At 52.2% G+C, this 20,966-nt stretch overlaps 1 protein-coding gene across 3 annotated transcripts in view; it reads left to right on the top strand.

Moving 5' to 3' along the window:
- LOC128903472 (E3 ubiquitin-protein ligase rnf213-alpha-like) overlaps window positions 1-18,823 on the top strand; it is a 43,542-nt gene extending 24,719 nt beyond the window's left edge. Inside the window, exons 33-68 of one of the 3 annotated variants that reach the window (XM_054187484.1) lie at window positions 324-439; window positions 651-779; window positions 1,360-1,424; window positions 1,868-2,012; window positions 2,435-2,576; window positions 3,031-3,204; window positions 3,548-3,681; window positions 3,946-4,103; window positions 4,381-4,584; window positions 5,123-5,316; window positions 5,848-5,968; window positions 6,329-6,429; window positions 6,675-6,848; window positions 7,475-7,647; window positions 7,729-7,825; window positions 7,911-8,025; window positions 8,251-8,431; window positions 8,800-9,008; window positions 9,208-9,309; window positions 9,582-9,797; window positions 10,596-10,677; window positions 10,993-11,027; window positions 11,720-11,814; window positions 11,996-12,146; window positions 12,239-12,407; window positions 12,765-12,856; window positions 13,383-13,640; window positions 13,841-13,976; window positions 14,465-14,548; window positions 14,804-14,972; window positions 15,201-15,396; window positions 16,219-16,296; window positions 16,545-16,745; window positions 17,224-17,313; window positions 17,563-17,723; window positions 18,177-18,823. In XM_054187484.1, coding sequence (XP_054043459.1) covers window positions 324-439; window positions 651-779; window positions 1,360-1,424; window positions 1,868-2,012; window positions 2,435-2,576; window positions 3,031-3,204; window positions 3,548-3,681; window positions 3,946-4,103; window positions 4,381-4,584; window positions 5,123-5,316; window positions 5,848-5,968; window positions 6,329-6,429; window positions 6,675-6,848; window positions 7,475-7,647; window positions 7,729-7,825; window positions 7,911-8,025; window positions 8,251-8,431; window positions 8,800-9,008; window positions 9,208-9,309; window positions 9,582-9,797; window positions 10,596-10,677; window positions 10,993-11,027; window positions 11,720-11,814; window positions 11,996-12,146; window positions 12,239-12,407; window positions 12,765-12,856; window positions 13,383-13,640; window positions 13,841-13,976; window positions 14,465-14,548; window positions 14,804-14,972; window positions 15,201-15,396; window positions 16,219-16,296; window positions 16,545-16,745; window positions 17,224-17,313; window positions 17,563-17,723; window positions 18,177-18,369 — 5,140 coding nt within the window. In that variant the 3' untranslated portion in view covers window positions 18,370-18,823. Of the gene's footprint in view, window positions 1-323; window positions 440-650; window positions 780-1,359; window positions 1,425-1,867; window positions 2,019-2,434; window positions 2,577-3,030; window positions 3,205-3,547; window positions 3,682-3,945; window positions 4,104-4,380; window positions 4,585-5,122; window positions 5,317-5,847; window positions 5,969-6,328; window positions 6,430-6,674; window positions 6,849-7,474; window positions 7,648-7,728; window positions 7,826-7,910; window positions 8,026-8,250; window positions 8,432-8,799; window positions 9,009-9,207; window positions 9,310-9,581; window positions 9,798-10,595; window positions 10,678-10,992; window positions 11,028-11,719; window positions 11,815-11,995; window positions 12,147-12,238; window positions 12,408-12,764; window positions 12,857-13,382; window positions 13,641-13,840; window positions 13,977-14,464; window positions 14,549-14,803; window positions 14,973-15,200; window positions 15,397-16,218; window positions 16,297-16,544; window positions 16,746-17,223; window positions 17,314-17,562; window positions 17,724-18,176 lie in introns of those variants that run through there. The other 2 variants (XM_054187483.1, XM_054187485.1) reach the window with 2 other exon arrangements.
- Window positions 18,824-20,966: the final 2,143 nt, after the last annotated feature.

Here is a 20,966-nt window from a genome sequence, read left to right as displayed (position 1 = left end):
AGGCACAATGTACTTCCCAGAATCCTGTGCTGCCTTTTGTCCTGTTTTTTACCCTCTGAGACCTGACCTGGGCTGTGCTCTGGACTCTGTTTTCTCCTTTGCCCCTGTGCTGGTAGCAGATTCTACCAACCATGGCCAGAAAGAATGTCTTCTCAGGGTGGCATCCACCCAAGTAAGCCAATTCAGATGACTGCAACCTTTGGTGGGAAGGGAGATGGAGCCCTGGAAGGGCATGTAGAAGGAGGAGGTGCAGTTGTTGCTTGGAGAGATCACTCAAACGAGTTTGGAGTTCACCAGCTCTGACCTCCTGGTGGTGCTTCCAGGTACTGCATCACAGACGAGCGACGGAGGTCGGCCAGCCCCCATCTGCTGCATCTTGTGCTGATCACTAAAGTCCCACGCGTGCTGGGGGGCTGCAGCTACCTGGCTTTTGACAGTGGTAAGGTTCCACTCACTTCTTTGTGTCAAGAAAAGAGTGGGAGGGGAAGATGACCTGCAGAGAAGACATGTGAAGTGATGGATCCTCCATCTCTCGCTGTCTTCCTGCCCTGGTTGGCTGGTAAATCTGAGTAGCCAAGCTCGCTGGTTTTCCAAATGGCCAATGCACCAAAAGAGAGCGGATGGACTGACCCATTCTCTTGCCTCTCCAGGCGAGTGGAAGTCCATCCACTTGGATGACCTGATACCCCCAGAGAACTTTAAGGCCAATCTTGGCCAGCTCTCCAAAATGACCATTGCCGAGATTTTCACCAGCAGCTCTCTGCAGCAGCTCCCAACAGGTAAGAAGTCTCTCACCATAAACCCTCCATCTCCCCGCTGCTATCCCTTCCACAAACCTGCTGCCCCGTCTTATGATGTCCCACCTGTGGATGGGAATGCAGATGGATCCAGCAGGTCCCAAGCTGTGGGTCCCAGGAGCACTTACTGCTTCTGAGTTCATAGCAATGCAGCTTTTGCCTCCTGATGGGCCAACTGCGACCATGGAGCAGCAGTTAGCAATGGCAAATGAGCTGTGCCGCTGGAGACTTTCATACGGGGTCAACACACGCTTGTTGACCCCTGTTCTTCGACTAGATGCTTGGGCAAACAGGGCAGAAATGTCTTGATTCATCATTGCAAGCCAACTCTGGGTGGCTCCTTGAATCCATATTCTTGCTTAAAGGTGGCCAGCAAATTTCTCTCCAAGCCTGAGGGTCTCATGTCATCAAGAAGCTGCCACCCAGCGGTTGGGTGGCCTCCGCCCCAAGCGCTGCTTTATTTCTCCCTGTTGGTTGTCAAGGCACTGCCGCCACCTCCTGTGGATGAAAATGTCTCTTGTTGGGGTTTTGACAGCTGTTATGTGGTTGATTGTGATTTCAGGTTCTCCGGAGGACTCTGCTGCCCTGGGAAGACTCACCGAGGCGGGTCTTTACCCAGAGAAAAATGTATGTGTTTTTTTTTTCCTTTTTTCTCCTCATTTTAGTTGCTTGCCATAGCGCAAGAACTGGTTTGGGTTTCAACAGACACTGTGGGATCTGCTTTTAAAAGTCCTTGCTTGGGCTGGTGCCTTGTTGTGCGTAATAGCTGCAGGTCTTCCATCGTGAGACTGAAGTAGGGTGGTGGTCTCCCAGGCCTCCGTGAGCGACTAGCACAAGACCAGGAGCCTTTTGTCACCATCAACAAAGCAGTGTCCCTTACCAGGGAGAGCAGGAGCTCTCCACGCCCTGGGGACTGACTCAACCAGGGTTTGTTGGGGTGGTCAGATGGGTACAGACCTTGGATCCCACTGTGCTGAGTTCTGGAGAAGATGATGTCCCAGGATAAGCGTCTCCAGGCAAATGACAATAAAGTAGCACCAAGCAACCAACTGACCTCCAGTCTTTTCCAGCCACAGTTTCTCAACGTGGACGCAATGATCAAAGGCAGCATCCAGAAGGCTGTGATCCAGCTGGAGGACAAAAAGGACAACAGCCAACGTCCAATGGAGAGAATCAAGATCCTTCACAACTTGCTTTTCCACGCTCAGAGCAGTGGTAGGAGTGAGTAGAGAGAGCTAGAAGTGGCTCCTTGTACTGTATGGCAAGAAGAAGACAACAGACAGGTTAACAGGCAGTTCCGGTGTCCCTCAAAGCCCAGGTGGGTGAGGAAGGACCCAAGAGACAGAGGGTGCGGTGGCATGGGGCCTCCTTCACCTCCCTGCACAGCCCCTCACGTTCATGATCAGAATCTGTACTAAACCACAAAACTTTGGTGCAGACCTTGGTAGACGATCCCAGACAGATGTCACTTGCCAATGGAAGTTGATTTCTGCATAGGACTAATAAAAAAATAAAGAGGTGGTGTGATTTTTGAGTGGAAAACTGTGGAAACCAAAATCCCTTGCAGGTTTTTGATGGAGTCTCCTGCTTGGAGACAGGTGCCAGGAGATTTTTAACCCGTGCTATTTTTTGATTAGTTTCCAGTCACTTTATGACCATCCTGAAGAAGAGAATTTGTTACCTCCTACAAGAACGAGAGAAACCCATCCAAGAGCCAAGGGCATGGATTTTCCGCAGGGCGCTGTGTACTGAATTCATCCTGGAAGACACATCATTCAGGTAGTGCTGGCTGTGAGCTACCTTCCTAATGCCAAGTATTTCTGTTCCTGAAACTGCTCTGCGTGAAGTGTGAGGCACCTTGCCTCAAAAAGACCAAGATGTGCCAACCAAGAAGTGTCTAAATACATGGTGGTGTTTTTTTTTTACCAGCCTAGAACAAGGCAGGGGCTTGGTGAAAGGTCATAGTCAGTCTCAAAGGCAAAAAAAAAAAAAAATAATTAAAAGCACTGTTGATTTTGAGGAAGCTTCTTCTGAAAGGGCTTTTCTGGGAGCAAACAACATTGGTTGACTGTGAGATAGACAAGGACAGTTAGCATCAAGCCTTCTTCAGAAGCAGTTGAATTGTTCTGGTTGACTTGTGGTTCTTCAGGACCTATGCTGTCCCCTGGGCAGCGGAGTGTTTCTTGGTGGGAGGCAGGGAAGTGATGCCATGAGCTGTCATCTCCTTTTTCAGGCAAGCGCTCTGGGTGCACCTGGAAGACATTGTGGCGAATGTCTTTGCCCAAATTCTCGCCGTGGTGGATGCCAACAACAACCTGGATCATGTCTCCCAAGGCTCTCCGCTGGCAGAACTGTGGCTCCAGATGTTCCAAGAAGAAACATTCCTAAAAATTAAATACATCTGGAAGTAAGAGGCAGGGCTTAAATGTACAGTGAGGTGGTTTTCCTTCGGAGAGTAAAAGCCAGCGTTCCTAGTGTAGCGGTAGCTCACGCTTGAGGTGAAGACGTTTATAACCAAGCCATGGAAGGTCTTGGGTGTCAAATTGCTGGCACCATAACTTCCCTGTTGTTTTAAGCTGTCAGCAAAATTGGCTTCTTCCCTGCTCTTGCCTGGTTTTCCCCGACTTTCCCACCAAATTCATCCCCTTTAAAAAGGGAATACACGTCAGTGGGAGTTGGGAACCGAGGTGGTCCACACCTAGGGTCTATCGCACAATTTCATGCTTCTCTCTGTGCTGTTTGAATTCAAGGGTGGCAGATGCTAGGATTCCTGTGTTATCGATGACGGAAGACCCCAACACCTCCCTCTTCTGCCAGTTCCCCTTCAGTTGGGTTTTGAAAGCCTACCTGGACGACATATGGGAGAAAGTCTATCACATGAAAGGTAACATCAGACTTTCCAGGGGCAGCTTTAATCCAGCAAAGCTGCCAAAAATCCATATCCTTAGGAGGAGGAACCATGGGGGCTGTGTTCCTCATTCAAATGACCCAGAACTACGCTGTGCATCTCTGCTGCATTATATCTCCTCTTCCAATGGAGGCATTGTGCCTCTTCAGCCATGCTCTTGGCTACACGTCCACCTCAGTCTTAACGAGGATCTCCCATTTTCCACTAAGCCACCATAACTCTCTTCGCTGTTCCTTCCAGATCAGCCTGAGAAGCCAACGGAGGAAGTGGCCAGGTTCTACCAAAGCTTCATCAAGAACATCTTGATGCCAGATGGCAGCCACCCAGACGTGCTGCGCTATTACGCCAATGACTTTCTCAGGATGGCTTTTCCCGGGCAAGATCTCCCTGTCTATGAGGTGGGCAGGGCTGGGTAGAGCACCATCTCCAACTGGCGTTGGCTTTGGCCCTAATTCTGTCCTTCCTGGCCAAATCTGATGTTCTTGATAAGTCCTCCCTTGCACTGCTCTGTGGCTGCTCCTCAAATGTTATGAACGTTTGGTCTTAATTCTGATTTAAGAACTCTTTTTTGATGGGCAAACTTCATATGGGATAGCACAGCAATGCTGAGTGTCCCACCTTTGTCCCCTTGCTGTTTGCTTTAAGGAGAAATAATGTCATTTGTTTTACCTGTAGATTCTCTCAAGGGTTTTCCTAGCCAGTGCAGAACAACTCTGCTCCTCCGTGGGCAGGGGGGAGATGGGCTTCTCCCCGATTTGGCTTCACATAGAATATTTCTACCTCCAAGACGATTATCAGCTCCTTGTCGACATAGCAAAAAGCAATGACACTGTCATCGGTGAGCTGCAGACAATGTATGAGAAGAACCCCCCAGAGATGGTGAGCAGAGAGCCGTGCTTGCCCTCTAACCCTTCCTCTACTGCATTTCAACATGGTGGTCTTCACAACTTACATCATTTAATTACATACTAGTTAATTAGTAAGACATCCTTATGTTTGTGTCACTCTGGATATCACGTTGAAGTCCTCTTGGACACTTTGGCCTGAGAGGTGGGTGGGATTTGTTGTGGTGGGCTGCAGCTCCTTAGCTTGCCACGTCCACGTGGAGATGTCCACATCCCTGCTAAGATGCTTATTGCTTGGGGCAGCACACTGAGGTTTCTCGAGAACTCCCCATGTTGACTCCAAGATCCTTCTTTCTCCAAGGCGCAGGGAGGTTCATTAAAGCCCTTCCTGCTTTACAGATGCCAGAACTTCACCTGTAAAAGTCCATTTCATTTTGACTTAGCCCTATCAACTCCTCCAAAAGCTATACCAGCATCTAGTCGCGTGATAGCCCTTCCCTCTGTGCCACCCGCCAGCGAGCTCAGTTCTTTAACTCGACTCTTTTTCTCTCTCTTTGCAACTGTCTTTTCAGTTTGTCACTCTTGACGCCTTGAACGTTCTCCTGAAGAAAGTGCAGCCCTCCGAAAATGGACTTTTACCTTTTGATGCCTGCGTGGCATGGCTCAAAAGTGTCAAGTCCATTAAGCCCTGGGTAGAGTGGATCAGTCTGGACAACTACCAGCTTCGGTTCTACCAGAAGAAGAAGCAGCTCCTGGAGAACGTGTTGTAAGTTCAGTCACTCTCTTTTGACAGTAGCGCAAGCAAACTTCTTGATGTCTGAGGGTCAGGTGAGCTGAAGGCACCCTCCTCTTGAGGAGCTGGAGGTCACAAGTCCTCCAACTATCCGCTCCCTCCTGGTCCTTCCTTGTTATCACAAACACGGTGGCAAAGTGGCTCCAAAAAAAAACCCAAAAAAGCAGTGAATATTTCACCGTGATCAAATTGCTTAGTTCCAGTGGACTTTCTCCTTGCCTGCTTGATGGTGCAAAAATGCTTTCTGGAGTGCGAGAAGTTGGTCCCTCCAGAGAGAACACCCAGAAACAGGTTGGCAGTTTGTTTGGCCCAAGGTGCGTTGAAACACGCAGCGCAGACAGGACCATGCCATCTCTTTCTCCCTCTAATGCTATCTCAGAAGGTCTTGTGTCTTCAAGTGACCACACACTACCTGGGTTGAGTCACAGAAATACCGGTGGGAAGGGACCTCGGGAGGTCTGTGGCCCAACCGAAGTGGCAGCCTTCGGGGTGTGTGTTTTACAGACATCGCTGGACCTGCACCAACATTGTCTACATGTTGATTGACCACCTGCTGCACAACGAGACACAAATAGAGGAGAAACTCCTGAGGCTTGTGGTGAAGCAGTTCATCTTCCTCTGGAACGTAGGTGTTTCCTGGGGAAGCTCGTGGCTGTGAAGCTTGGGAGGGCTCTTCTCTTCCAGGAGACCTCTGGTCCCGGCTGTAGGGAGGGCTTAGAGATGGGAAGAGGCTGGAAACACCACCCAAGAGACAAACAGTATTTGGATTCGGAATCCAAAATGAGGATTTGAGATCAAGGAAGGCTTCCTTGAGAATTTAAAGAGCTGATCCAGGTCATTTGCCCTCAGAGGTCCTCACAGAGACATCCATGCATGGATCTGCTTAATTCTGCTGTCCAACCCTGTGTCCCTGCAGTGATGACATCCTCCATGTACCAGAGAGATGTTTCTGCTGAACTTACCCTGTATGTTTGTTTTTTTGCAGCGCCTCTATGCAACCCCAGGATTTGAGCCGGAGAAGACTTTTGATTTGGTGACAAAAGTGCTGAAGAAATGCAATGAGAATGCCGATGTTGTGTATCTGGTGTAAGTCCGAGCTGAAAACCAGTCGAGTTCAGGGTCCTTCTCCATCGATGTGATGTTTGTAAAGGGTAGGGGAAAGCTGATTCTTGAAGCAGTGGTGGGTCACCCTCACCAGGAAGGCTAGGCAAAAGTGCCCATCCAGCTTCAGCCCCACCCTGAGGTGGACATTAGGCAGAAGCTCACCCACGCCCCTTCCTCAAATCTGGCAGCAACACTGAGCTGCCTCTTCTTTTGGTGGTGTCCCTCAGGAAGGGTGTGAAGGAATGCAAGAGCTGCCTGCGGGAGATCACTGACCCGGCGGAGCTGCCCTGCGGCCACATCTTCTGCACTGCCTGCATCCTGGAGTGGGAAAACAAGCAGTGTAAGATCTGCAAAGAGGAATTCCCAGAGGATTACAGACCCACAGCTTCAGAGGCCACGAGGTATCCCAGTGCTGGCAAAAAAACTGCCTGTCTCAAGTGCCTTCATTTTAAATATTGAGATAGAAGATGCTGGGCTGGAGCTCCTCTGCTGTGAGGACAGCCTGAGAGAGTTGGAGGGGGTTCAGCCTGGAGAAGAGAAGGCTCTGGGGAGACCTTTGAGCCCCTTCCAGTACCTAAAGGGGCTCCAGGAAAGCTGGGGAGGGACTCTGGATCAGGGAGTGGAGCAATAGGACGAGGGGGAACGGTTTTAAACTGAAAGAATGGAGATTTAGATGAGATATTAGGAAGAAATTCTTTGCTGTGAGGGTGGTGAGCCCCTGGCCCAGGTTGCCCAGAGAAGCTGTGGCTGTCCCATCCCTGGAGGTGTTCAAGGGCAGGTTGGACGGGACATTGATCAACCAGGTCTAGTGGGAGGTGTTCCTGCCCAGGGCAGGGGGGTTGGAACTGGAAGATCTTTAAGGTCCCTTCCAACCCGAACCATTCTATGATTCCATGATTCTGTGGTGCCTGATCAAATGGCCATATCATCTCCCTGGTTTGTGTCCTGTTCTCTGCAGAGAGAGGGACGCTGTTTCTTTCCTTGATTGGAGGTTGACCATGAGTCTCGGTTTTCTTCTTCCCTGCAGGGAAGCTGTTGCCTGTCACAACAAATTCAGGAGGAAATGCAATTCCTTCTTCATTGAGTTCATCACCATGTACTTTTTGGGAGACAGAGAGGCACCGTCTGCCAAAATCATTCAGCGACTGATACAGTTTGTGGCTTGCAAACCCAACCCTGAGCATCAGGCAGGGAAAAGGGGTAAAAGAGCCTGATTCCACTACCTGGCTCTGACCTTGCACTCTTGGAAGTCAAATAACGGGTGTCATCCTTCCTTCCTAGTGTACAAGCCAAAAAGTGAGTTGTCACCCTTCGAAGAGTGCATGGACAGCAGTCCTACCATCCAGTCCTCCCTCCTGAAGCTGCTGCTGCGATGCGGGTCAGCCCCGAGGTTGCTCCCAAACCCCATTGCTGAACCCCTCGGCCACGTGGAGGCCAATGGTCTGTGTCCTTTTCTGCCACAGGTTCAACAACGTCAAGGTTCACTTGGAAGAATACCTGTCCCAGATGGAGGAAAAGATACTATCCAACCAAAGTCACGTGGACCACTTCTACTTCATGGTGGTGCACTGTCTGGAGGTGAGTGCCTGTTGGGATGCACTGGGAATCCCAACAAACACCATAACTTGGAGCTACCACCCCAGCTAAAACATATTAATCACATTAATTATCCCCCCTCCACATCTTTTTATGGGTGAGGAACCAAAGGAGGAGCTCACCTGAAAGATGACGAGAAGGCGCAAGGAGCTGCTCAGTTATAACCCACCTTCAGACTCTTAAAAATTGTTCCCCTCTCTCGAGCAGGATTTTATGTATCCTTCTGAAGAAGACGTCAGCCAGCTTGCTGAAAACTGCCTCTCCACCGCAGACCTGGCTGCTTTCTGCAAGCCCGAGGTCTCGAGAATTAACACCCTCCAGTTCATTGCCCAGCTCCGGCTCTCCATCAGGCACGTGGCCACCGTGCTTGGCAGATGGATGCTTTCTGGTGAGTCCTTTTGCTTAGTGTAGCAGGAGAACTGTGCCTACCCCTAAGGAGGTCTAGAACAAGCCCCCAGAAGGTCTAGTTTTGGAGGGATTGGCTGGAAAATGACTGTTTTTAGGAAAATGGAAGTTGTTTTGGACAAATTTCCTAAGTCTTCAGTCCCCAAATGCACTGTGTTCTCCAAGTATTTCTCTACGTATTAAGGCACCCTCTGTACATGGCTTGAAGCCATGTTCCAGCCTGTGGGGAGAAGATCCTCCTGCAACCTAGATCCTACTGCAACCTAAAGAGCTGTAGGAGCTGTGTTGGTGAAGGACACATGTGACGTTCCACGACTGGGGACTTGGCCTAATGAAAAACCTTCTTTCCAGCTGCAGATCCCAATGCGCCTGCCACAGAGGGGAATGAGAAAGAGCAAGACCTGGTGAACGCAATGAAGAAGCTGGTGGTGCAGGCTCCAACTCCATGGCCTCAGGTGTTCCTCATCAGAAACCTCTGTGACATCTACGGGCTAGCCTCTATGTGGAAGATCCTCCAGGTGGAGAAGTGGATTTTACCCCAAGGAGTAGAAATTTCGCAGGTGGGTTATTTCTTGAGAGCCTTGTGCCAAAGCTGAGTTGAGGGGGGTAGGATTTGCCGAGCTCAAGCCTTCTAAAATTGACTCATGCGGCTCCCTTCCAGTTGAGGAGAACAACAGGCCCCCGTAAGGTGTAGTCAACCTCCTCTTCATGCCCTTCCACTTGCTTCTTAGGATAGCAATGTCCATCTGTGTTTTTCAGGATAGAAGTACCTGGTCAAATACAACACTGATGTTTTCAGTGCTGGACAAAGCACAAAAGCAGATAAAACCCAAAGATTCCACTGAAAATCAGAGCTTGACTGTGAGTATCCATCGTCTCTATAACAGAAGGTTTCCATGGTTTTTCGTCTGGAATCGTTGGTTGGTCTGGAACTGTTATTTGGTCTGAAACCTCTTGGAAACAGGAGGTTTCCGTCTGTGCTGACGGAGAGCTGCGGCAGCTCCCTGCTGTCAGGGGACACAAATGGGACTTAGCATGAACACTGAAGCTCAGCGGTGAAGCCAGAAGACTCCTCACAGGGAGGTGCCATGCCAGTTGCCTTCACTTACATCTGTTTTGTTCAACTTTTGTAGTCTGTCATGAGACAAATGGAGAACATCCTCCACTTGCCACCTATCCCAGATGAGCTGCTGGAAGACAAACTGAAGAAGATCATGGATGCTTTGGGTGACAGTGAAGACCCAGGCCTGATGGAGGTGGTCTTCCACACTGCGCTCAGTCTGGCCTTGTATCCAGGCCACATCACTCAGCTCCTCAAGAACATCTGCTTCAAGCCTGAAGTGGTGAAGGTGAGTCACGAGGCCGAGATGCACAGCTCTCTCCACCCCACAGTCCGAGCGCAAGGTCTCCTGGCAGATAGGCTTTGTTTCGGTCAGATTGTTGCTTTGTAGATCAATGTTCCTCTTCCTTCTTGTTCCTTGGGCTGAGAAGTAACTGCGACCATCCAGCCTGGTCTTCTTCAAACGTGGATGAGATAGATGTATGGTCTTTGGGAAAAGCCCATCTGTCTTCTGACTCGAGGGGAGCTGAGGACCTGGCAGAGCTTTATTGGTGGAGATTAGGTGATTTGAAGGCCAGCCCGAGCATCCTCCTTCTGCCAAAGGTCTTCCATCACTCAGATGATGATGAAGACACTCATTCCTCAGCTGGGCTTCCCCTCAGGTCTGTCCATGCCTGAGTTGTTCCTCTTCTTTGAGGGCTGCAGGAAGCAACCAGGACATCATGCTGCTTTTCTTGGAAGTGAAAGCAACAGCCACCTCTAGATCCTCTCCCTTCCCACCAAGGCCGTGTTTGGCCCATGGGGCATTCAGTTTCCAGAATCAAAACTCATAAATAATTAGGACTTTTGGGGACTTTCCTCACGTCTGGTGACTCCAGCCTCACGTCTCCCTGACTGATGTACCTTGCTCCCTCACTTAGTCCCCATTCCCTCACCAGAACTTTCTCCCCAATGACAGTGGCTGTGCAGGAGGACCCTTCCTCCCCACTGTTTGCTTTAGAAGCAGAATTGTTCCTTGGATAGGTGTGATGCGAGCCAGGAAGATGGTTGCCCCACATCTCACTTTGTATCGCGGTTCCTTTCCAAGGGGTCTTACCTTCCCACCATGCCTGGAGACCTGCTTTTTGATGTGGAGAACTGGAAAATTGGTGCAAGAGAGAAGATTTGGAGTAAGTACTGGGGGAATGTTTCTCCTCCCGTGCATGTGGGGGACCCACCAGGAGCCGCCTGAGACCGGCCAGGGGGTGGAGGGAAGGGATTAAAGACTCCTGAAGGCCATCTCTGTCCTTCTGTTGAGTCCTTCTTGACCTCCACCTTGGTGGAGCAATTTTGGGTCCCTTTTTGACAGGCTCTGGGAGGGGCACATGGTGGGGCTGGATGCCGGGAGGTGGAAGCCAGGCCTGTCACCCTCTTGGTGAGCATCTGGCCATCATGTAGGTTGTTGTGGGAGACGACTGACTAACCATCTCCTCTTTCACACGTAGCTTGTCAGTGTGGCTCATACTGGATTGTCACTGATGTAAGTGTCCCCTTCTGGCTGGTAGTCTTTGCAGCTCTGTCTTGCGTTTCTCATTGCATCTCTGTCACCTGCATGGGAAAAAGACAGGCTTGGGATGAGCTTCTCGGGTCTTCTTCTGGCTCCCAGAGTTGCCCGTCACCTTTGCACCATCTTGAAACACATAGAATCATACATCTTGGCCTCTTGGGCCAGCTGTTTCTACTGGGTGGCAAGTGTAGGTGCTCCTCCTGCTGCTCTGTTCCCCTCCTAATGTGGACTCCAATGTCACCTCCGTGTCAAGTGGTCCTTTAGCTGCAAGGCTCAGAAGCCAGCTGGGTTCTTCTCCAAGCCAGCTGGCTCTTCTCCAAGCTGGCTGGGGTCTTCCCCCAGCGAGGCACTAAGCTAAGTGGAGCTGGGACTTGTATCTCCCCATGGGAGCAGTGGAGCAAAGCGGGTGCTTCCAGGTCTTGGTTACTCTCTTGGTTACCCAAATTGATGCCTAGATGTGTCCTGCCAATGGTAGGAAGAATCAGGTCGTCCTGGAGATGTTTGCTCATAGACACATGTCCCCTCCTGCTGCTCGTTAGCTGTTGCAATGTTCCCGTGTAGAAAGCCAAAGTCCAGGAGGACATGTAAACCCCCTGGGTGCCCTCAGCTTTTGCTAGATACCTTCAGTACCTGGGTGGGCTTCCAACCTTCTTGTCCCAATGCAGTGTGGACTTCCCATGGAAGTGAAGAAATGCAAGTGTGGTGCCACCGTTGGGGGAATCAACCACAAACCTGAGACAGGCTTCACGCGGAAGGAAATGTAAGTCCACCCTCCCAGCTCTGCAGTCCCGGAGGGCTTCAACTGTCCACCCATCCCTCCCGTAGAGCTATGGGCACAGGGAAAATGCCGTGGCTGGCCAAAGAAAAGGTCTCTGCGTCCCATGGTCCCACCATGGAACCTAACAAAAGACGTGGTGGGTAATTGCTCTTTCTGAACGCAGCACCAAGGACAAAACGGAGAAAGGGTACATCCTGGAGAGCCCTCTCTCACAGAGGAATGAGCTGGAGAGGTGCCTGTCACCCGCCTGTGTCAGTCTTGCGAGAGCTCTGCTCCATTCATCCCTCCTTCTAGGGGTCCATGCTGACAAAAAGGTGAGCAACCACCATGCCATGATGGCTCAGCCTAGCTTGGGAGGAGGAGACCTTCTTGAGAGCCTAACGGAGGAACCTGCCCTGTCTCACAGGCAATTCTAGACCTGATGAAAGAGGAACCGGAGGATGTGGAAGAGTTCTTCTGGGGCCACCTTCAGAAAGACATGGCGTGCCTGGCAGAGGCGCTCAGCAGGAACACGGAGGATGCTGTGTTGACTGTCCATCTGTTTCTACAGCACCTGAGCAATGACAACCCAGCAGGTAGGGGGATGCTGGGAAGCTCTGGGAGGTCACCAGCAGGCTTGCAGTGGTTGGGTTTTATCCAGGACCGGTGTCATTGGTTCCTCCTTCCTGGGACAGTCTCCATCCCAGGAAACTGGTGAAAGGACAGGGAGGACCATGAGGGCAGTGAGCTCACCCAAAGCACTCAGCCCAGACCAGCTTGAGGGCATGAGCAGACTAGGAGATAGTTTGCTCCAAGTAGGCATCTGTGTCATCCCTTGGTCCCTCTTATTTCTACATCATCTTACTCCTTGCCGTCAAGGAACACAACAGAACTCCAGGCTTCCCCAGGGTCTACAGGGTAAAAGCTCACGTATTCCATTGTGTCTTCTACAGACAAGAGTGTAGCCTTGAGCATCCTGCATGAGAAAAAGGACCAAGAAGAATGGGAAACCTCTTTCAAAGCCCTGGCTCAGCCCTTCTTCCAGGTACATTTATGGCCAGCTGCTGCTCGCAGCTATCATGTACCCAAAGTGCTGCTTTGCTGGTGGTCGCGTCCATGTCCAAACATATCTGTTAGGTATGCTTGTGGCCAGCTGCTGCTCACAGGTATCATGTACCCAAAGTGCTGCTTTGCTGGTGGTCATGTCCATGCCCAGACATATCTGCTGAGGTCAGGGCATTCCCACGTCCAAGAAAAGAGATTTGTCCCCTCAGTTTTGGATCAGGACCTAGTCCTGGTGTGGTGTCCTGCAGAGAGCTGGCTTCTTGGATGCTTTTTATATGCCGATTTAGATCCTCCTTGGAAACCAGTTGTGTTTCTTCCCTTGGAGAAAATCACCTGTGGGTTTCTCCCCGGACAGTTCTGTTCTTGTCTCTTTGGTGGCAAGATCTCACCATGCTCCCCACATCTCCAGAGTCCTCATTGCTTTTCTTTGCCCTAAGACTCCATGAATCCCCTCAGGCTGCTTTGGTAAGGAGGGGTGGCTCCTAATGACCCTTGGGTTCTTGCAGGAACTGGAGCAGAGCCTCAATTCTGTCAAGGAGCAGAGGATGAGTGAAGGTCCTCATGGCTCCAGCCTTCTCCTGAAAATAGCTTCTGGCCAGACACTACCTTTCCAAGACCTGCCGAGTCAGGGGTTGATCAACCAGCCCTGCATGTGGAGATTTGAACAGAAGATGACCATCCAGACCTTGATGCATTTCCTACAGCAGGAAGTTGGAGAGGGCACTGGAAACCCGTACCCCATTCTACTGGAACTCCTGTCAAAGGTTGGCTTTAGGAACATCCCCTCACTACTAAAGCAAATGGATTAGATTCAGCCTGGTTGGTGTCCGTGGGGCACTGGGGTAATTTTTCCCCCCTCCATGTTTCTTTGGAGCATCCAAGCAAGACAAGTCCTCCTCCAGGTTACCCTGTGGTGCCAGATGGGATTCCTGTCCCTTGAATCACGCTGAATTTTCTTTTCCAGCTTGAGAACATCCAACATGTCCGACACCTGCCCGACATTTTCCATCTGCAGAATGCCCTGATCCACTTCTTCCAAAGCAGCCATAAAGGGGAAGACTACACAGTCCGGCAATTCCTGGACCAGCCTGAACTTTCAGGTGCCATATGAAATTCCATCATGCCCAGGACACAGGCATTAGCCACCCCTCAGCACCCAGATGCTCCGCTGAGAAGCTGCTGCCACAGTTTGCGTGATGGAGCCAACTCGGCCAACACAAGAGCGGCCCATCAAGGCTGAGTGTGCCTCTGCGGGAGCAGTTTGGGGAGGGCATTTAGGGGAGGGTGGGGGTCTGAGGAATCGAGATGGATCCAGGGCAGATCCTTTCTCCTGGGGCATTTGGGGCTTGGCGAAGTTCTTCCACCGTGAGCAAGCAGGATGGGTGAGACAGGCTTTTCAGCTCCTAAGTCACGGTGCCTGGTTGATTGATGTCACACGTGGTCCAACACAGCCCAGCTCGAGCCAGCACAGAGCATGGTTTGCTGTGACATGTCCAATGATATGTCGGTTGGAGACATCCTTTGACATAACATGTCTCCTGGGAGGATGCTTTGACAGGGCCGTTTTCTCCTCTCTCTGTGCCCACAGAGGACCAGCGTTTGGCTTTCAGCAGAGCTATAGAGACCATACGGAAAGTTTGGAGCAATATTAAAATGAACCCATCCAGCTCAGGTATGTGCTCTTCTTCTGGGAAGAAAGAGGGATGTCATGTCCCTCTTTCCTTGGTCATTTCTTCTAGAGATGCTCGGAAGCTGAGCTACTTCTGCAGCTGCCCTTCCTCACAAATGTGCTGAGATTGCTCAATTTCCACCACCTAAAAACAAATTAAAAACCCTCCTGAAAATACAAAAGCTAATAAAAAACCCTTCCAATGAAAGGGTGAATTTCCCCTGGGATCCAGTGGAAGACCATTCAACTCTTTTACAGGCATCACCATCCTGCCGGACCTCTCGCCGAACAACATCAACACCAACACCGCTGTCCTTCATCTCCTCCCCACCCAACCATCTATCAGCCATCTGGTGACCACGTTCCTCATCCAGCTGCAAAACAGCTGCATTGACACAGCCGCGCGGGTGACCAGGGAGAGGCAACGGTGGGTCTGGATCCACTTGCCCCAGGGCTTCTCCATCTCCTTCAGCCTCCATAAAGTTTCCATGAAAGGTTTTCAGGGCTGGTGTGGGGTTTGCAGGGAGCTGTGGTGGCCAGGCAATGCCATTACAAGGTCCTGGTGGCTTGGTGTTCAGCAAAGCGGGTCCTTGATGGCAGGGTAGGACGAGGCCAGAGTTTCTGTAACCACACAGAGCAACCTTTTCTCTCCCAGATCCATCTCCGCAGAAGAGGTGAAGCCCTCCTCGGTACTGGCCATAACCAAGAGTGATCTAGTAACCATGGCTCTCGCCAACTTGCAGTATGAGATAGATGAAGATGGCACCAAGACAACCTACTTCGACTTCCAAATGCTGCAGCGGCAAGTGGTTCATCGCTTCATCAGCGGAAAGCCCATCATCAAGGCTCAGGTGAGCTCAGCAGCGGCCAGGTTGGCTTGTCCCAGTTCAACGGTAGGGTTGGGGTCTCTTCCCAGCCTCTTCTATGTGCCTTTCGGGAGTCAGCAGACTCAACTGAAGGCATTGGCAGATGCCTGTTGTGCATCTGTCTCTGTTCCTCGGGTTTTGAAGGACTGCCATGGCCAGAAACCACTTCTGTGGTCATGAAATGGTGGCCTGAAAGGTAGCGTGAAGACCTACAGCCCTGTCTTTTGGGAAGGGGAAGCCACCCTGGTTTCTTTGAGAATGAGGGAGGAGTTGGTAGCTGTCCAAAGAACTTCAAGAGGCATGTTTCAGGGCTACGTATGGTCCCACGTGGGACTCTGAATCACCTTGGAGGAGCACATCTTTGGCTGGGGTTGTTGGTCTCCCTTCTGTGAAAATGAAGCCTGGAGCTGGTGGGAAAAGAGGACTTGAGGACACTAGAACCAGGCTGTCCTGCAGCAACTGGTGTGTGCGTGCACTCCTAAAGGTGGAGATCAGTCCATGCTGGCTGTTCCCAGGACCCTTTTGGTCCTTGGGAATAGCTCCCAAGAGGACTTTATCACCTTGCTGGAGACGGAGGTGAGGCTGCAAGTTCCCCAGGTCCTCCTTCACGGACATGCCTTCCTCCAGCCATCTGGACATCCCTTGATCTCCACAACCCCACAGTGGCCCCAGGAGGCCATCAATCACCTCCTGCAGAACCCTCGGGGACATCCCATGGGTTCACATGTGCCCAGCTGAGCTTCTCTGCTGGCCCCCATTAAGTGACACCAGGCATGTTCCTAACCATCTGTTCCGAACCCTTTCCAGACGGCTCCATCCATCGCCCTCAACAATGTTAGGACCCTCCGGGCCACCAAGATGAAAGTCAGGAACCAGCTGTTCCAGGTAGGAAATGGGTTGCTGGTCTTCTCCTCCATCCAGACTCTGAGGTCTCCTTTCAAGTCCCATGACACAATGGGCGTACAGAGAGCGGGCAGACATGTGGGAAGACCCATGGCCACCTCAATCAGGAGGCTGGACACCTAGCAGGACCCAGTTCTCCTGCGCTGGGGGGGACAAGCAGGTTGGGAGGGCATCATGTTGTGGTGGTCCCAGCCCTCTCTGGGTCACTTCTATGCCCTTCTTGCTGCCAGGAGCCGCTCAGCGTCAACCAGCAGAAGCGCATCATGGAAGAGGCCCGCTCAGTCAATGCCCTCTCCAAGGCCCTGGCCACCCTGAAGGTGGCTGCTGAATTCCTGGCAGTGACAGGTGGTGACCCGGAGCGCCTGCTGTCCGAGTACGTCCAGCAGGACCTAAGGATGGATGCTGATGCAAAACAATTCCACAACGTGCCGGTGGGTGAGGGGCAAGTGGGTAATGAGACCCTCATGTTCTCCCCTTGATGGTCATGCCTGCCACTCTGGGCAGGGCTTCACGTCCCCTGTGGCTCCCACCACCTTCACATGCTCTAAGGTCCCCAGATCTGGTGTCCATGAAGGTTTGGGGGTTCCCTGCTCAGAGCAAAGAGGTCCTGGGCACCTATGTGGGTTTAAAAGCTTGGCTGAGTGGTGCCAGGTCTTCATACTGGGGCCACCAACACCTTGGGGAACACCTTAGGCACTGTGGACATCCCAGAGCACCTCTGTGGGGGACACCGGTGATGTGGGAGCCAAGGGTTGGTAGATGAGCCGGCCTGGATGCTTGAACTGGGCAGTCGAGGTGCAGCCATCAGGGGATTTTGGTGGCCCAATGTGTCCTGCAGGACATGCTGAAGTTGAGTGTGGATATGACCTTTCCAAGGAGCTGAATGCCTGTGCCTCTGTCCTTCTTCAGGTGGTGCCCAACACTCGTCTGAAGCACCTCCTGTCACTGTGGCAGGTCCTGGCAGCTCGCAGGTCCATGCTGTTGGTACAAATGAACCAGGTGAGGGCGAGGAGGTTGCGGGAGTAGATAGGTCTTGCTCCCCTGGGAGGAGAAAGGAAACCCACATCACTGCAGCCAAGCAGCACTTTTGACATCCCTCTCCCTTCCCTGGGGAAAGTCAAGGTCTCTGGCCCAGCCTGAAGATAATCCACTCCTCCTGGGCACTTTCAAGACTGGCTCATGTCTTGGAAGCTCTCTGGCCCTGATACGAGGTTCAAAGACACGAGAGGGTTGTGGTGATCTTTGCAGGATCCCTTCTGCCTGGTACCCAGGCAGTTCCAAGAAGAGCTGGATGCAAGGGAAGCAAAAGCCCTGGCCTCTGCACTGTCCAACACCAACCTCGACGTCTTCCTCCTTGAGCTTCACGAGATGATTATGGTGGCACTGTCCGGATTTGAGCCTGAATATGAGTAAGTCCAGGTCATATCCTGGGACAACCAGAGCGGTGGCAGAAGTTGCAGCTTCCTGCAAGGGTTTGGTTGGGGAGGGACCTCGGAAGGTCTCTGGTCCAAATCCTGCCCCAGGCAGGTTGCTCAAGGCCTCGTCTGGTTGCGTGTTAGTGGATCTCTGTCTTTGGAGATGCTCGTCCCAAGGTGGCATCACCCCTGATGGGAAGAGAGCTGATGCCCAACCAGCAGCTCCCCCATTGATTCCTGATGCCGCTGGACATATTGGTGTGACCTCTTGCAGGAGGCGTTGGCCATTGTTAACCAGCAATCTAGGCCACCATTGAGAGCCACCATTGACCAGCAACCTTGATTAAGACAGTCCTTATTGTTGACAGCCATGGCTGGTGGCTGAGGGTGGTGGGACATCCATCCCACCTCCACCCGCTCACATCCCCCACTCTACCTCACCCACAGGCTGAAGGAGGCCTTTAAATTCTTCCTGGAAGACAACCAAGTCCCTGCCACCTCTGTGGCCACCATCACAGATGCCCTGGACCCAGACATTCCTGTCAAGAACATCCTCTCCGTCTGGAGGACGGCTGCGAAGACCAGCAAGATCAATGTCCCTGCCCACAGCCAGGAGAGGCCAGCCCAAGACAGACATTAGCCCCCTTCTCACAATGACCCTGCTGGTGGCTTGTCCCCATGGTCACAGAAGAAACATCTGTCCCCTAATCCCAGCTCTCCTGGAGCAGCTTGAGCCGCTGAACCCCACAAATCCTGCTCTCCCACTGCCTGAACTTGGGTGAGAAGCTCTCACCTGGACCCACCACTGCCCCCATGAGAACCCCGAGCATACCCTCCCCACCAACCCTGCCAAACCACAGCAGGAACCTGGAAAATATCCCTGTGTACACGTTCCCAACACCACTATCTCTGTCCTCAGATAGCCAGCTCTGCCCCCTGGCAGCCCCAGTGGTGTGCGAGGTGATGGTGCTGCCAGCTACCTCCCCAGTGCTGGCAAAGGGGTGCTTCTATGTGTCCTGTGCCCATCGTTGGTGGCCTTCATCCTGCCTTGTCCCTCCTGTCCCTTCCCGCATCATTAAACGCTCAAGAACCCATCTTGGTTTCGTGTTGTTCCCAAAATGGTGGTGGAGGGGACCAACCCCATGTCATGGGTGTGACTGGACCTTCTAGGGGCCACCATGGGGCTCAAGGGGCCTCCAGAGAGGCGGCGTTGGAGGAGCTGGAAGCCTGAGCCTCCCCACACTGGTCTCTACAACTGGCCAGTGCCAAAAAAGGCCACCCTGCCTGGAGCTGCCCCCAGTGGTCCCAGTGTGTCCCAGTGTCCCCAAGGGTTTGACTTGTGTGGTGAGCTCCTTCCCTCCATGTTCCTGGGGAAGGAAGTCCATGCCCAAGCCTCCATGCTCTCCACACCCTACAGGTATTTATAGACATTGATGGGATCTCCCCCAGTGTCTTCTCCAAGCTGGACCATCCCAGTGCCCTCAGCCTCTCCCCCTAGGAGAAGATGGTCCAGTCACATCATCATCTTGGTGGCCCTTCCCAAAGGAGAAGGAGAGTTTAAAGCTCTCTTGAAGTCTGGCCAGCTTGTTGGTGAAGACCCACTTGGTCAGGTGAATCTCATCAGCTCCCAAGGGCTTCTCAAAGGTAGACCCATGATCATGGAAGCTCAAACCAGCCACACAACCAGATGCTCCAGGCTCTTCATTATCTTCCCTGGGGTATCTCCAGTATGTTCATGTCTTTCTCGTACTGTGATTCAGTCCTCCAGGTGTGGCCTCAGCAGAAAAGAGGGGAAGGACCACCTCCCTCCGCCATGAGCCACCTTTGCGGCAAGGGCTCCTGGTTCATGGGCAACTTGGTGTCCACTGGGACCTTTTCTACAGAGATCCTTTCCAGCCAGGTGTCTCTATCCTGTCCTGATCCTGGCAGTTGTCCCTCCCCATGGGAAGGACTTTGCGCTTCCTTTGGTAGAAGCACATGAGACTCCTGTCAGCCCATATCTCCAGCCTGTTGAGGTTCCTCTGGGTGGCTGCAGGGCCCTTTGGTGTCTCAGCTGCTCCTCCCGGTTTGGTGGCACTGGCAAATTTGCAGATGTTCAGCCAGTGGACAACCCACCTCACTGCTCATCCAACTCATACATAAACAGCTTCTCTAGGAAGATCTTATGGGAGACAGTGTTGAAAGTCTTCCTGAAGACCAGGTAGACAACAGCCACTGCTCTCACCTCATCTATGAGACCAGCCATTGCATTGTAGACGTTTATCAAGTTGGTCAAGCGTAACTTCTCCTTGGTGAGGCCACATGATGCCTCCTGATGATTTTATCATCCTTCACGTGCCTGGAAACGGTTTCCAGGATTAGTTGCTCCACCACCTTCCTGGGGGAAGTCCCTGCTGGCCCCACAACTGCTTCTCCACAGCAGCTGGTGACGTTGGGGTGGTGACGTGTGCAGGGACGAAGCAGGGGATGAGGGAGGCAGGAGGAGCTCCTGGACCACAGCAAATGCTCCCTCCCTCAGGCCCTCAGCCACCCCCAGGGCCATCGCTTGGACAATGTCCCCATGGCCACATCCACTGAGATTAGATATGGCAAATGCTGGCCGGTAATGGTCATCTGAAAACACCTCCCCTTGAGAAGGAAGGACCGGCCACCTGGCTTGTGCAATGCCCACAGGGCTTTTGATACATAAACCACACAAAACAGCAGGTTTCCACCCAAAAAAAAAGGTCACACCTACTTTGTGGTCACTTTTTGAAGGCACATCTTATATATCACTGTGTGTCCTCAGTGCAGCCCACTGTGGCTGTCTACAAGGTGAAGGTGGCCACAGGTAACACACTCAAAGGTGGGACCCACAAATCCATCACCTTAGTGGGCAGTCGCGGAGAGAGACGCTGGATGACCATCAATTGCATGGTCCTGCCGGGGACAGTGAGCGTGGGGATGGTGACACAAGTGGTGGCATGAACTGTCCTGGGGGTCCCAGCATGGGTTTTACTGGGCAGGGTAGGAAAAGGGCTGGGTCATCTCCGAAGTTTTGAGGGGGATGGTGGGAAGGTGCCTCAGGGATGGTGGGAAGGGGTCTTGGGGGATGGTGGGATGGGGTCTTGGGGGGGTGGTGGGAAGGGGTCTTGGGGGATGGAAGATAATGTCCTGAGGGAGGGGTGGGGGGAAGGTGGGAAATGGTCTTGGGCAGATGGAAGGAAAGGGGTCCTGGGTGGTGGATGAAAGGGATCT

This window comes from Rissa tridactyla, unplaced genomic scaffold, assembly GCF_028500815.1.
Source record: "Rissa tridactyla isolate bRisTri1 unplaced genomic scaffold, bRisTri1.patW.cur.20221130 scaffold_37, whole genome shotgun sequence".
NCBI classification, from domain to species: Eukaryota; Metazoa; Chordata; class Aves; order Charadriiformes; family Laridae; genus Rissa; species Rissa tridactyla.
Note: the sequence above shows the minus strand (reverse complement) of the source record. Positions and strands in the feature narration are given on the sequence as shown.